At 42.7% G+C, this 15,025-nt stretch overlaps 1 protein-coding gene across 2 annotated transcripts in view; it reads right to left on the reverse strand.

Moving 5' to 3' along the window:
- Window positions 1-14,514: 14,514 nt before the first annotated feature.
- STARD4 (StAR related lipid transfer domain containing 4) overlaps window positions 14,515-15,025 on the reverse strand; it is a 30,635-nt gene continuing 30,124 nt past the window's right edge. For both annotated transcript variants that reach the window (XM_077290287.1, XM_077290297.1), the window contains exon 6: window positions 14,515-14,895. In XM_077290287.1, the coding sequence (XP_077146402.1) occupies window positions 14,666-14,895 (230 nt within the window). In that variant the 3' untranslated portion in view covers window positions 14,515-14,665. The remainder of the gene's footprint in view (window positions 14,896-15,025) is intronic.

Below are 15,025 nucleotides of genomic sequence, written 5' to 3' on the forward strand. Positions count from 1 at the left end.
CGATCCATTTTTGGATGTGTGGCAGCTCTGGTTCCTCTATGATTTAAATGTAGCTTGTTTGCTTTCTGGCCAGCAGGGGTTAATGTCAGCTTCCCTTGCTCGCAGTGTACTGCAATTTCAGAGTTGCTAGGTCAGCTGATGTTCGTGGTGACCACTCCCACCATCCTTTAAATAGTCACGTGATGCATCAGCTGACTGTCGGTGATAGAGCAATCTATGTTGACCAAGCCTGGAGTAAGGAGCTCTCTGGCTGCAGTGGTGAATCAGCTGGTTTCATGGAATTGGTCAGGGTGCCTTTCGTCTGCTGTGCGGTGTTTTGCAGCAGAGAAAGCTGTTAAGCTAAGTTTGGTGTTTTTTCCTTGTCTGTCTCATGTTTGTCACTGTCCCCTGTGTTGTACCATCTGCAGTGGTGAGGTTACCGCCCTTGCCGACCAGTGCACTAGCCAGGGCAGTGTGATGTGACAGTAAGGGAGGAGGTTCCTGACGGCGACAGGGGGAAGAACCAGCTTAGGGCATTAGGGAAGTGCAGGGACAGGCTCAAGTTGGAGCTCAGGAGGTGTCCATCCCTTATTCCCTATCGGTAGGGCCTTCCTCTCCCCATTTCCATCCCGTTGAGTGTGTGTTGTGCTGTCCGCTGTCCGACCCCGTTAGATTGTTACATACCATGACATTTCTAATGTGTATAGGGGCCTAAATTTATCAATATTGAAACTATGGACCTGATTCATCAAAGCAATTTTATCAGATTTCTAGCGCAAATTTCTTTGAAAAGTCAGAAAATATTGACACTACTGCGAGTTTCCTAAAACTTTTGTGAATTTTGGCATTTATAGGCCAATTTCTCCCAGCTCCAACAAAATGGTCAATGCTGGGGTGGGACGCTGCAGGGCGTGACACCACCTCTATTTCATGATGAGCTGTGGCGTTCCCTAAGACAGAAATCTTACTCCAGTCAGGAACTGGAGTAAAATTTCTGGCATAGTGCTCGGAGGCGCACGCCACTCATCAGACGCTCCTGATTCATGAAGAGGCATGCTCCTCCTCGTGAATCTGAACTGTCTCACTCCAACACACCCCTTCATCACTTTTCCAAATCTATTAAAAAATTAAATACAACAGCAAAAATCTTGTGAATTGCACAACTGGCCGCTAAGTCTTTTAGTAGACCCATACTTCCTGTCCTGTAGTGGTGTCTTTTCTGCAGTCTCATTATCATCACACTCAAGATAAAAACGAAAGGAAACACTTCCAGAGATGGAAGATAAAACAGGATTCACCATTCACAACAGGTGATGGTCACAGCTCACCTCTTCCCCTTCTCTGCACAATTTTCTTTGCCCAGAGAATGAGTAAGACTAAGATCATTGCAGTCATTTGGTGAGTATTCGGCTTCATGTCCCTTGTATAAATTGCTTACTGATTTTTTTTCCACATAGTGATATAGAAAATGTAAAAAAAAAAAATCAAACATTTTTTAAAAATACATTTAACATAGAAACCTTAAACAATATGTGATTTGTGATTCGCTCTGTCTTGACATATTTCTGTAAGAAATAACAGGACCAAGGTGAGAGAGCCGAAGAGACTCGAACATATTATTCGAGCACGCCAAAGTCAATCGGTTAGCACACGAGCATGTCGGATAGCACCTTATCTCAGCACGTTCGCACATCACTAATTATTACACAAAAACAAAACTTGAAAATGTCCAGAAAGGAGCAATACTTTTACTATAAACAGTGGCTGGTACTATTATATTGTGCCTATGTTTTAGTACCCAACATCAAGCATATAATGAAGCACAGGACCTTGTGCCATCAGTTTCAACCATGAAACAGATATACATCCGATCAATACTAGAGATATAATAATAACAACAACTACAGCACCAGTCAGAAAAACCTCTGCTTCACACCGGCTGGACCAGATCGTAAAATCAAAGCAGGTTGTGTCCAGTATGTTAGGTGCTCGCTGAGAGAAGGTAGTGCTGAGCAGCATCACACAGGGTCCGAATAGGAAAAGCTTAACCAATTGTTTCTTGGGGAACACAATTCTGCTATAGAGGAATCCTTAAAGGGTTGTCCTGTGCCTAAATATTCATTTGATCATGTATTTTGCATATATTCATTTACATGATAACTAAATAAACTGATAACTGATAACTAACTAAAAGCTGTGGGAAAGCTGGGTTACAATGGCTGTTTCAGCATGAGCACACTGTAACCCAGCTTTCCCAGTACACAAAACACAAAAGTGAAAAAAGAAGGGGAGAATACAAGGAGGAAAGCCGGAAAAATTGGAAACAAGCCTGGGGAGAAGGTTACAATTGCACAGAAAATATGGCATAAAAAACTAAGCAGACAATTGAACAGAACAAGTTAAAGGGAATCTGTCACCAGGTTTTTGCTATCTCATCTGAGAGCTGCATAATGTAGGGTAAGAGACCCTGATTTCAGTGAGGTATCACTTAGTTTACTGGGTGCAGCAGTTATGATACAATCAGAGGTTTTAGATGTAGCAGAGCAGAAAAGCTGCCAGCACCACAGGTTTCTGTGTACATTGTCTATTGACAGTGAGCTGCTAAACAGGAGGGGCATACCTCCCAACTTTTGAAGATGGGAAAGAGGGACAAAGTTTGCAAATTTTAGGCCACGCCTCTGACCACACCCATTCATAATTAGTGACACCCATATCCACGTCCCAACCACACCCATTTAGCACTGCCGATCACACTGTTTCATATACAATAGTTATAAACAAAAAAATATGGCCACACAGTGCTCCATACTGTATAATGACCACACATGATGCCCCATACTGTATAATGGCCACACATGACGCTCCATACTGTATAATGAACACACATGACGCTCCATACTGTATAATGACCGCACATGATGCTCCATACTGTATAATGGCCACACATGATGCTCCATACTGTATAATGGCCACACATGATGCTCCATACTGTATAATGACCGCACATGATGCTTCATACTGTATAATGACCGCATGCATACTGTATAATGGCCGCACATGATGCTCCATACTGTATAATGACCGCACATGATGCTCCATACTGTATAATGACCGCACATGATGCTCCATACTGTATAATGGCCACACATGATGCTCCATACTGTATAATGGCCACACATGATGCTCCATACTGTATAATGACCGCATGCATACTGTATAATGGCCGCACATGATGCTCCATACTGTATAATGAACGCACATGATGCTCCATACTGTATAATGGCCACACATGATGCTCCATACTGTATAATGACCGCACATGCTGCTCCATACTGTATAATGGCCGCACATGATCCTCCATACTGTATAATGACCGCACATGATGCTCCATACTGTATAATGACCGCATGCATACTGTATAATGGCCGCACATGATGCTCCATACTGTATAATGAACGCACATGATGCTCCATACTGTATAATGACCGCACATGATGCTCCATATTGTATAATGACCGCACATGATGCTCCATACTGTATACTGGCTGCACATGATGCTCCATACTGTATAATGACTGCACATGATGCTACATATTGTATAATGACCGCACATGATGCTCCATACTGTATAATGACCGCACATAATGCTCCATACTGTATAATGACCGCACATAATGCTCCATACTGTATGCTGGCTGCACATGATGCTTCATACTGTATAATGACCGCACATGATGCTCCATACTGTATAATGACTGCACATGATGCTCCATACTGTATAATGACTGCACATGATGCTCCATACTGTATAATGACCGCACATGATGCGCCATACTGTATAATGACCGCACATAATGCTCCATACTGTATGCTGGCTGCACATGATGCTGCATACTGTATAATGACCGCACATGATGCTCCATACTGTATAATGGCCACAGTTCTCCATACTGTATAATGACATACAGGCACACAGCTCACACACACGCTCACACACATGCAGCATCACACACACAGTATCACACATACACACGCAGCATCACAAACGCAGCTCACAAACACATGCAGCTTTGACACAAATGCATCACACACGCAGCCATCACACACACACACACAGCCATCACACACACACGCAGTCATCACACACACACACACCGCATCACACACACACACACAGCCATCACACACACACGCAGTCATCACACACACACGCAGTCATCACACACACGCAGTCATCACACACACACACGCAGCCATCACACACACACACACGCAGCCATCACACACACATGCAGCCATCACACACACACACCCAGCCATCACACACACACACACACACCCATCACACACACACACCCAGCCATCACACACACACACACCCAGCCATCACACACACACACAGCCATCACACACACACCCAGCCATCACACACACACACCCAGCCATCACACACACACCCAGCCATCACACACACACACCCAGCCATCACACACACACCCAGCCATCACACACACACACCCAGCCATCACACACACACACACCCATCACACACACACACACCCATCACACACACACACACCCAGCCATCACACACACACCCAGCCATCACACACACACACATACACACACACCCAGCCATCACACACACACCCAGCCATCACACACACCAGATACCTCATACACACATGACACACACACAAATGCAGCATCACACACACACAATGACACACACATGCAGCATCAGACACACACACACACACACACATCTCACACACACACATCACACACACACACACACACAATCTCCTCTGTGGTGCAGGGGCGGCTGATCTGTCCATGTGCACTGCAGCTCTTCAGTTTCTCCGGCTGCTCACAGCTCTGCACTGTCCCGGCACCTCCCCCGTCTCTCCTTCTCTGCCGGGATAGCAGCTAAGAGCAGGAGAAGTCGGAGCTCCGTGCACACACAGGAGGAAGTGAGTCGCTGACCTCTCATCTTGATCGCTGCTGGCTCTCTGCCTCAGCGTGGCAGCGCCGCACACACAGGGGGCGGGGGGGGGGTTTGGGGGCGGGATCGGTCGGGAGGAGACCCAGCATGTATAAGAAAAAAAAAACAGCCACAAACCTAAGCTACTCAGGTGCCGCCCCCTGCATTGTCCCTGCCCTAGGCACGGGACATTAGTGTCCCGCCCGGGATCCCGGGGCTGGCTGTCAAAATCAGGACAGTCCCGCGGGATCCGGGACGGTTGGGAGGTATGGCTCAGGGGGCATGGTCAGACCACAAGGCATAAAGGAGCTAGCCTGGGTAGTGATAATCTCCTAGTGATAAAACATTCATTGTATGGAAACAATAACACACAGTCTAATTAGCGACACATCCCTGAAGACTGTGTCTACATCATGCTGTCCTCAGATTATATAGACAAAAATGCTGACAGATTCACTTTAATGACTGATAAAATCAGCCACAGACAGATCCAAGCAGAATAAAAGTCCAGCAGCTTTTTCCCTGTGTGCTATCTCTGAGCAGGAAGAAGTCTGATAACACTGGAAGAACCAGGAACAACAGGCTTGCAAGGCCATTCTACCGCTTTCTGTAATTTGTACTACTTATTTGTAAGTATAAATGGATCAGGCTTGAGAATAGCCAGTAGATAGCACATAGATAGGACTATGTTGTTTTTTTGAGTGAAACCATTTCTTAATTTTTGGTAATGGAAATTCTACTCAGTCTTGATCACTTCCACACTGGTAATCTAGTAAGCATACCTTTTGTGAAATGACTATCAATATAAAACATAAGAAATATGACCAGTTTTTGAATAGAATTGAAAGAGTGCACCAATGTGTAGATATTGTTCTTGCATATGTGGTATGGTGTCCCCTTTACCCTTCTATTGTATATGTGGTGTCGTGTCCCCTTTACCCTCCTATTGTATACGTGGTATCGTGTCCCCTTTACCCTTCTATTGTGTACGTGGTATGGTGTCCCCTTCTATTGTATATGCTGTGTCGTGTCCCCTTTACCCTTCTATTGTATACGTGGTATCGTGTCCCCATTACCCTTCTATTGTGTACGTGGTATGGTGTCCCTTTTACGCTTCTATTGTATATCTGGTGTCGTGTCCCCTATACCCTTCTATTGTATATGTGGTATCGTGTCCCCTTTACCCTTTTGTATAGGTGGTATTGTGTCCCCTTTACCCTTCTATTGTATGCACGGTATCGTGCCCCCTTTACCCTTCTATTGTATGCTTGGTATCGTGTTCCCTTTACCCTTCTTTTACCCTTCTATTGTATACGTGGTATCGTGTCCCCTTTACCCTTCTATTGTATATGTAGTATCGTGTCCCCTTTACACTTCTATTGTGTACGTGCTGTCGTGTCCCCTTTACGCTTCTATTGTATACGTGGTATGGTGTCCCCTTTACCCTTCTATTGTATACGTGGTATGGTGTCCCCTTTACCCTTCTATTGCATGCGTGGTATCGTGTCCCCTTTACCCTTCTATTGCATGCGTGGTATCGTGTCCCCTTTACCCTTCTATTGTATATGTGGCATCGTGTTCCCTTTACCTTTCTATTGTATACGTGGTATCGTGTCCCCTTTACCCTTCTGTTGTGTACGTGGTATCGTGTCCCCTTTACGCTTCTATTGTATATGTGGTGTCGTGTCCCCTTTACTCTTCTATTGTATACGTGGTATGGTGTCCACTTTACCCTTCTATTGTATGCGTGGTATCATGTCCCCTTTATCCTTCTATTGTATGCGTGGTATCGTGTCCCCTCTACCTTTCTATTGTATACGTGGTATGGTGTCCACTTTACCCTTCTATTGTATATGTGGTATCGTGTCCCCTTTACCCTTCCATTGTATACGTGGTAACGTGTCCCTTTTACCTTTCTATTGTATATGTGGTATCGTGTCCCCTTTACCCTTCTATTGTGTATGTGGTATGGTGGCCCCTTTACGCTTCTATTGTATACATTGTATTGTGTGCCCTTTACCCTTCTATTGTATACGTGGTATGGTGTCCACTTTACCCTTCTATTGTATATGTGGTATCGTGTCCCCTTTGCCCTTCTATTGTGTACGTGGTATGGTGTCCCCTTTAGGCTTCTATTGTATACATGGTATTTTATGCCCTTTACCCTTCTATTGTATACGTGGTATGGTGTCCACTTTACGCTTCTATTGTATATGTAGTATCGTGTCCCCTTTACCTTTCTATTGTATATGTGGTATGGTGTCCCCTTTACCCTTCTATTGTATACGTGGTATCTTGTCCCCTTTACCCTTCTATTGTGTACATGGTATGGTGTCCCCTTTACACTTCTATTGTATACATGGTGTCGTGTCCCCTTTACCCTTCTATTGTATACGTGGTATGGTGTCCACTTTACCCTTCTATTGTATACGTGGTGTTGTGTCCCCTATACCCTTCTATTGTATATGTGGTATAGTGTCCCCTTTACCCTTCTATTGTATATGTGGTATCGTGTCCCCTTTACCCTTCTATTGTGTACGTGGTATGGTGTCCCCTTTACACATCTATTGTATACGTGGTGTTGTGTCCCCTTTACCCTTCTATTGTATACGTGGTATGGTGTCCATTTTACCCTTCTATTGTATATGTGGTGTTGTGTCCCCTATACCCTTCTATTGTATACGTGGTATTGTGCCCTTTACCCTTTTATTGTATACGTGGTATCGTGTCCCCTTTACCCTTCTATTGTGTACATGGTATGGTGTCCCCTTTATGCTTCTATTTTATACGTGTTGTCGTGTCCCCTTTACCCTTCTATTGTATACGTGGTATGGTGTCCACTTTACCCTTCTATTGTATACATGGTATTGTGTCCCCTTTACCCTTCTATTGTGTACGTGGTATGGTGTCCCCTTTACACTTCTATTGTATACATAGTATCGTGTCCCCTTTACCCTTCTATTGTGCACGTGGAATGGTGTCCCCTTTACACTTCTATTGTATATGTGGTGTCGTGTCTCCTATAACCATCTATTGTATATGTGGTATCGCGTTCCCTTTACCATTTTGTAAACGTGGTATCGTGTCCCCTTTACCCTTCTATTGTATACTTGGTATCGTGTCCCCTTTACCCTTCTATTGTATGCGTGGTATCGTGTCCCCTTTACTCTTCTATTGTGTACATGGTATCGTGTCCCCTTTACCCTTCTATTGTATATGTGGTATCGTGTCCCCTTTACCCTTCTTTTGTATACGTGGTCTGGTGTCCCCTTTACTCTTCTATTGTGTACTTGGTATGGTGTCCTCTATTGTATATGTGGTGTTGTGTCCCCTTTACTCTTCTATTGTATACGTGGTATGGTGTCCACTTTACCCTTCTATTGTATGCGTGGTATCGTGTCCCCTTTATCCTTCTATTGTATGTGTGGTATCGTGTACCCTCTACCTTTCTATTGTATACGTGATATGGTGTCCCCTTTACCCTTCTATTGTATACGTGGTGTCGTGTCCCCTTTAACCTTCTATTGTATACGTGGTATTGTGTCCCCTTTACCCTTCTATTGTATACATGGTATCGTGTCCCCTTTACCCTTCTATTGTATACGTGGTATGGTGTCCACTTTACCCTTTTATTGTATACGTGGTATTATGTTCCCTTTACCCTTCTATTGTGTACGTGGTATGGTGTCCCCTTTACACTTCTATTGTATATGTGGTGTCGTGTCCCCTATACCCTTCTATTGTATACGTGGTATTGTGTCCCCTTTACCTTTCTATTGTGTACGTGGTATGGTGTCCCCTTTACACTTCTATTGTGTACGTGGTATGGTGTCCCCTTTACACTTCTATTGTATATGTGGTATCATGTTCCCTTTACCCTTCTATTGTGTACGTGGTATGGTGTCCCCTTTACACTTCTATTGTATATGTGGTGTCGTGTCCCCTATACCCTTCTATTGTATATGTGATATCGTGTCCCCTTTACCCTTCTATTCTATATGTGGTATCGCGTCCCCTTTACTCTATTGTATACTTGCTATGCCACACCTTTACAGCCATTAATGATGTATTCAATGACTAACACATAGTAAATCCCTTTTGTCAGTGATACAAATACAATACCAATGATACTGGCATAATTCCTTGTCATTTGATGAAGATTTCAAGACCATTTCTTTCTTACATTCGTTTGCGCAGCAGCATAGTTGTACATGACACCAGTGCGATGCTTAGGTTCACCTTGCCCAGATGCTTCGTGTTCTCGACAGTTGCACTATCACAACCAGGTTCTTTTTATACTCGTTCAAACGTCGTCAGTTTTTCAGGCCGTAAAGTGGATGATTCTGCATACACAGGTGACCCCAGCTTAAGGGATCATTCACATGTCCGCTTTTCATGTGCGAGTGCTATTAGTTTTTTCACAGATAGCGCTCATATCTATGACATCCTGTGAGACTATATATATATCAGACTTTTTCCTCAGACTGAGTGGTCCGTGCAAGATAGGGGAGACATGTCTGATATTGATCCAAGCCTCAGATCAAAATCAGCAATGCAAGTCTATGGATCTGTGGAAAAATCCGACATCATTCAGATGCCATGCGTGTGTTGTCCGTTTTTCTCTGACTAATAGGAGAAGGTGGAGAAACTTGTTTTTCCTCATCAGTGAAGGCAACTCGTTCCATTTTTCTTCTACATCAAAGAAACAGGTCTGAATATGGCCGAAGATATTGTACACGATGAAATGTTACCCGGATGGGAAGAAGGGATCTAGGATCTTCTTACACTACACCAATTAGATTTCATGCCTCGAAATGATCTAATATCCTTCTTTTCAGCAGCTCTTGCCAGTGGTTTATACAGAAGTGTCCCGAGTACGTGACTCTGTCCCCATGGGATAACCCCATTACATCATTAGTGGTCTGCTCGTCTTCATCCCCGGCCACAATAACTTAGAACTACACAAATTACCTCTTTTCAGGTGTTTATGTTAATGTATTTTCAAGGCATTGCCATTGTTATAGCTTACATTGCACTGTTATCCCCGAACATGCCGCTGTGATCTTACATATGATGTCTCCACTAGAATCACTATGTGACATGCACATAATCTAAGGTGGATGGATAAGTCTGCAGACTGTGCTATAGCATGGCTCATGCAGACGTGCACCGCGGCCTTACGACTGAGAGCACAATCTCCATGCACCGCCACATGCGCAGAGAGATTCCAGTACATTTACAGAGGCCAATGGACCATACAATTATTTTTTTATTGGATCCATGTGGATATTGTCAGAAAAAAACCCCAAAATAAACGCCAAAGAAAACTGAGATCCAGTTAGACCCGACGTATTTATATTGCAGTCCTGTCTGGCTACGTGCCAAAAAGTGTGCATGAGGCACATACAGTATGTAGAGGGGGTGTCCTTTTTTCCCCACTGCTCACCCTCGGCTGCTATATGGACTTTTGGGAACGCTGTCATCTGGATCATGAAGAGTTTTCATCCATTTAGTTCTGGTGAACATGGGATGAGATACATTTAGATACAGTCTGAGATGCATGAACTCTGAAGACCTTGAACGTTTATTTTCCATGGGCTTTGTGGAGATTGGGTTTAGCTTAGGTCACACTTTTAGCTAAATATTATTTTTATGCATTTCTTCCACGTATAAAATTATATAAGTGTCTACAGTATGGTTGTAAAGTTAAAGGGAATCTGTCACCAGGTTTTTGCTATATAATCAAAGTGCAGCATGATACAGAGGCCTAGACCCTGATGCCAGTGATGTGTCACTTACTGGGCTGCTTACTGTCATTTTGATACAATCACTCTTTTCTCTGCTGCAGATCTTGCAGTGCTCTGAATGCTGAGCTCTGACAGATCTGCTTGTAACCAAGGAGTCATCACTGATTGGCAGCTTTCTGTGTACACTGTATATTGAAAGAAAACTACTAAGCAGTGGTGGGTGATAGGTTACACAGAATAGTTGACTAGGGGGCATGAGACAACTAGTCCTGTAGTGATTAACTCCTGCTGATAAAACACTGATTTTATTGAAACAGCAACACAGGCCAGTAAGTGACACATCCTGGAATCAGGACCTCACCCTGTACATCATGCTGCTCTCACATTATGTAGCAAAAATCTGAAGACGGATTCCTTTTAAAGGTGGTATTTTCACAATACGCTCAATGTCTACCTTCCGAAGATATCTGTCTATGGGGGAACAAAATTATATTATTTTTTCTAATAATTCAGGTTTAATTGGGTTGAGAGTTGTTCGGACAGCTAAAGGGTTCAGTTGCCATGCTTCTGTGACATGAAGACATACTTTGGTGCATCTTATAACCGTCCTCTGACACTTCATTACTATGGCGGGGGGAACAAGGCAGCGGCAAGGCTGTGATGTGACTCAAGGAAAACCAAGTTACTAGAGTGTAATGGCCGGGATCCAAAATCTCATTGTCTACCTGTGGTCAAAGAAGAAGACCGATACCAACACATATAAGTGGACATATATCAACTAAATTCACAGAAGTAACACAGACGACTCGTCCTTGTGCAATAGGATTGTCTTTACATAGTGTTGTGTTAGTACAGGTAGATTTAGATTATTGGTCATTTTTACTTATTTTTTTATATATATTGGCAATTAGAATAAAACTTTTCTAAGTGCTAGAGTTACACACAAATATTTAAGGAGGGACTCAGATTTTTCCAAAATGGTTACTTGACAGTGATGAGCGAGCGTGCTGGGATAAGGCGTTATCTGAGCATGCTTGGGTGCTAACAGAGTGACTTCACTGTGCTCAAATAATATGTTCACATCCCGCGGCTGTTCGACAGCCACAACACATGTAGGGATTGTCTAACAAACAGGAAATCCCTGCATGTGTTGTTGCTGTTGAACAGCCATGAGACATGCAGCTGCTGGGTGTCGAACATATTATTCAAGCACGCCAAAGACACTAGGTTAGCACCGAGCATGCTCAGATAACACCTTATCCAGCACGTTTGCTCATCACTATTACTTAACCTAATACCGATATGCCATGCAGCATTCTGTCATCCTCCAGACACACATATATCCTATAAGTGGATACCTGGACAGATGATCACGTGTGTAGAGAAAAATATGGAATCCTTAGTTATTATGTGAGCGTATCTCTCCAAGCAGAGACAAGGTCCAGCCTCGGCTGATGGCTACAGGGGAGCAGCTTAAAAAAAATGACAAAAAAAACAGCAGATAAAGTGAAGTCTTATTAAAGTCGATGGGACCCAAGTGCTGCATGCACGGGCATTATTATTTGCAGCATCCCTAAGGGTCATCACAGAACATTGACCTGGTTGGGAGGACAACAAAATATGGTTGAATGGCAGGAATATAGGTTCGCTAGTTCTGGGACAAAAGTATTTCAGTGCATTTATTAAAGCATATCTTAACATGTTATAGCGCCTGTTTAGCAGTGTTAATAGGTAGGACTCTAGGTACTGGGGTAAAGTCTGTAGGTCTGTACACCGCTCAGTGCTCAAGGATAAACTTAGTGCTATTGCGTTTCAATTTTAGTGGGGTCTCGGACCGGATCCCCACCCATCAACACTATTAAACATGCTATAACAAATAGAAAGGGTTTGAAAGTTTCGGTATTTATAAACCTCTAAAGCCATCTTTATTCATTCTGAAATATATCTTTATTGGAAGGGCCCCCTGTGTACAGTCATAAAATGCCAACTTACTAAACACTACATGTATGGGAATGATGTCAACTAAAGATGCATTAAAATCTGCAAACAAAGCTGAGAAGAGACATTTATGAAGAGCAGAACTGTAATAAATACGTCTCTGATATCTCTTAGACATTTAACAAAGATTTTCCATAGTGGGAGGACTTGTTTCTGGGATAATATTGATAAAGCCGCCCCACAATATCTTTTTGGTTACTTATCTTCAAGGCAAGTGCAAGAGAAAACATACAGATAATCGTGCATGTGTTGCATGTGTAGCATTGAGTATATGATAAAAACACATTTTAGGCTGTAAATAATATTTTGCAACATTAAATAATAACTAAATACTAACATGCAAAACTTGTATAAGCGGAGATATGGACAGAAGAGGGCCGCTGTGCAATATCTGTCCCATATCTCAACATAATGCCCAGCTGCACCTGCTTTGGAGGTAGACATGACATGGTCCCCTTACCTCTTGGGTTCCTGTGCGACTGCACAGGTTACAACAATATTACCTCCGCCTCTAAGTATGAAAGCCTTAGGTTATGTTCACACATTGTGTTTTTGCTGCATTTTTTGCTGCGTTTTTTAATGCAAATTTTAAGCTGCGTTTTACAGTACCAGCAAAAGCTATGAGATTTGAGAAATCTCATGCACACACATTGGTTTTTTTTTCTGATTGAATTGGAAAACTGCTGCGTTTTTGAAAACTGCAGCATGTCACTTCTTTCAGCATTTTTTCACCCATAGAAAGCATCAAGTAAGTGCAAAAAGGCAGGTATCAGGTTTTGCTGCGTTTTTAGTGAAAAAAAATGCAGGTACAGAAGAATGTAAAACCCATTGATTTTTTTGATTTCCCCAAGTTTAAACCATAATGTTTTGGTCTCCTCACCTGAGAAAGGCAGTAAGGATTAGTGCAGTTTCATTAAATTAGTGATGTGTTTTAAGTAAACATTGGCCGACCAAGGTGTGAAATTGAACAATACCTGACCAACTCAAGGGCTGACCAAAGTGTGAAAGTAAACAGTGTCCTACAAACTCAATGCACTGCCAATATGAGCAAGGATAAATAAAAACAAAAAATGACTGCAAAGCAATGTGTGAATCCAGTCTAGAGGTATCTTAATTCACATTTCCGAGAGCATTTTGTGACCCCTATAAACTATACTTATTCTATTTAACTATTTAATTTGGGAGTTAACATATATTCTTCAATGCTTTACAGAAAACGCACTTACATCAGTCATCAGAACATTACTCAGAGCTGAAAACTGTATAGTGGGAATTAAAGCTTGGTGTTATATTTCAAGACAATGCGGTCCGTGCTGATCGTAGGCAGAGACATCATCTACATTTAAATATGTTGTAGAATATTACCAATAAAATATATTAACACTTCTCTAATCCTTATAATATGAAGCACAGCGTTAAATACTTCTCACAGATTATAAATAATTAAAAATAATTAAAAGACATAAGTAAATATCAAGCACAACTGGATGTGAAATGCTGATGAGGGGACTATAAAGGTAAGCGGACTTTAGGATTAGTAGCACCCCTGAAAATTGCCCTGTCGCTGTGACTCTTCCACAAGTCACAGAATAGTTACAGTACATCACCGGTGTGCGGTGAGCGGTCCTTCACGTCATCACGTACAACATGCACTAAAAATCAGATCTCTTGAGCTTTTAAGGAAACGCGAAGATCAGCTCCAATGTACGATACTATTTGGCCATGTATATACATAGCAGCATGTGCAAAGCTGACAGCAAAATTCTAAAGAAATACATTTCAGTCTGTTAAATAAGATACATCTCATAAAATATATAATAGTCTTCATTTAAAAATATTCTTCCCTTTTGCAGTGTTACTATGCAATTAATTAATAATCATTTTCAAGCCTCTAGTCTAAAGCTCTCAGTGTGGGTTCTCCTGTAGTAATGCAGCCCCTAGAAGTTCTGCCTCAAGTTTAAGACATCTTTAAGGCTTTCCTTAGGTCGCTGTAGAAGTTCACCAGGGAGCCCGCCATAGCCAGGTCCACGCTGCCGTGAGGAAGCATTCCTCTCAGGTCGGTCTGGATGTAGCCGGTCAGAAAGCTGCACTCAGGGTTGTCCTGGAGGGGCACACAGAACCAGCCGCAGGGGTGATTAAAGCCGCGGACGCAATGTGGTTTCACAATTTCATGATCAATGCTAACACCTGTGTAAGCAAAAATATACATAAATGTTAGATTGTGCAGACTGAATTGAAGGACCATATCAGTAGTCTGTGGCCCTGTGAACCGCTCCTTGCCTGACTAGTGGGCATGGCCTTGCTTCATACACTTGTA

The sequence above is a fragment of the Ranitomeya variabilis genome, chromosome 1, assembly GCF_051348905.1.
Source record: "Ranitomeya variabilis isolate aRanVar5 chromosome 1, aRanVar5.hap1, whole genome shotgun sequence".
Taxonomy (NCBI): domain Eukaryota; kingdom Metazoa; phylum Chordata; class Amphibia; order Anura; family Dendrobatidae; genus Ranitomeya; species Ranitomeya variabilis.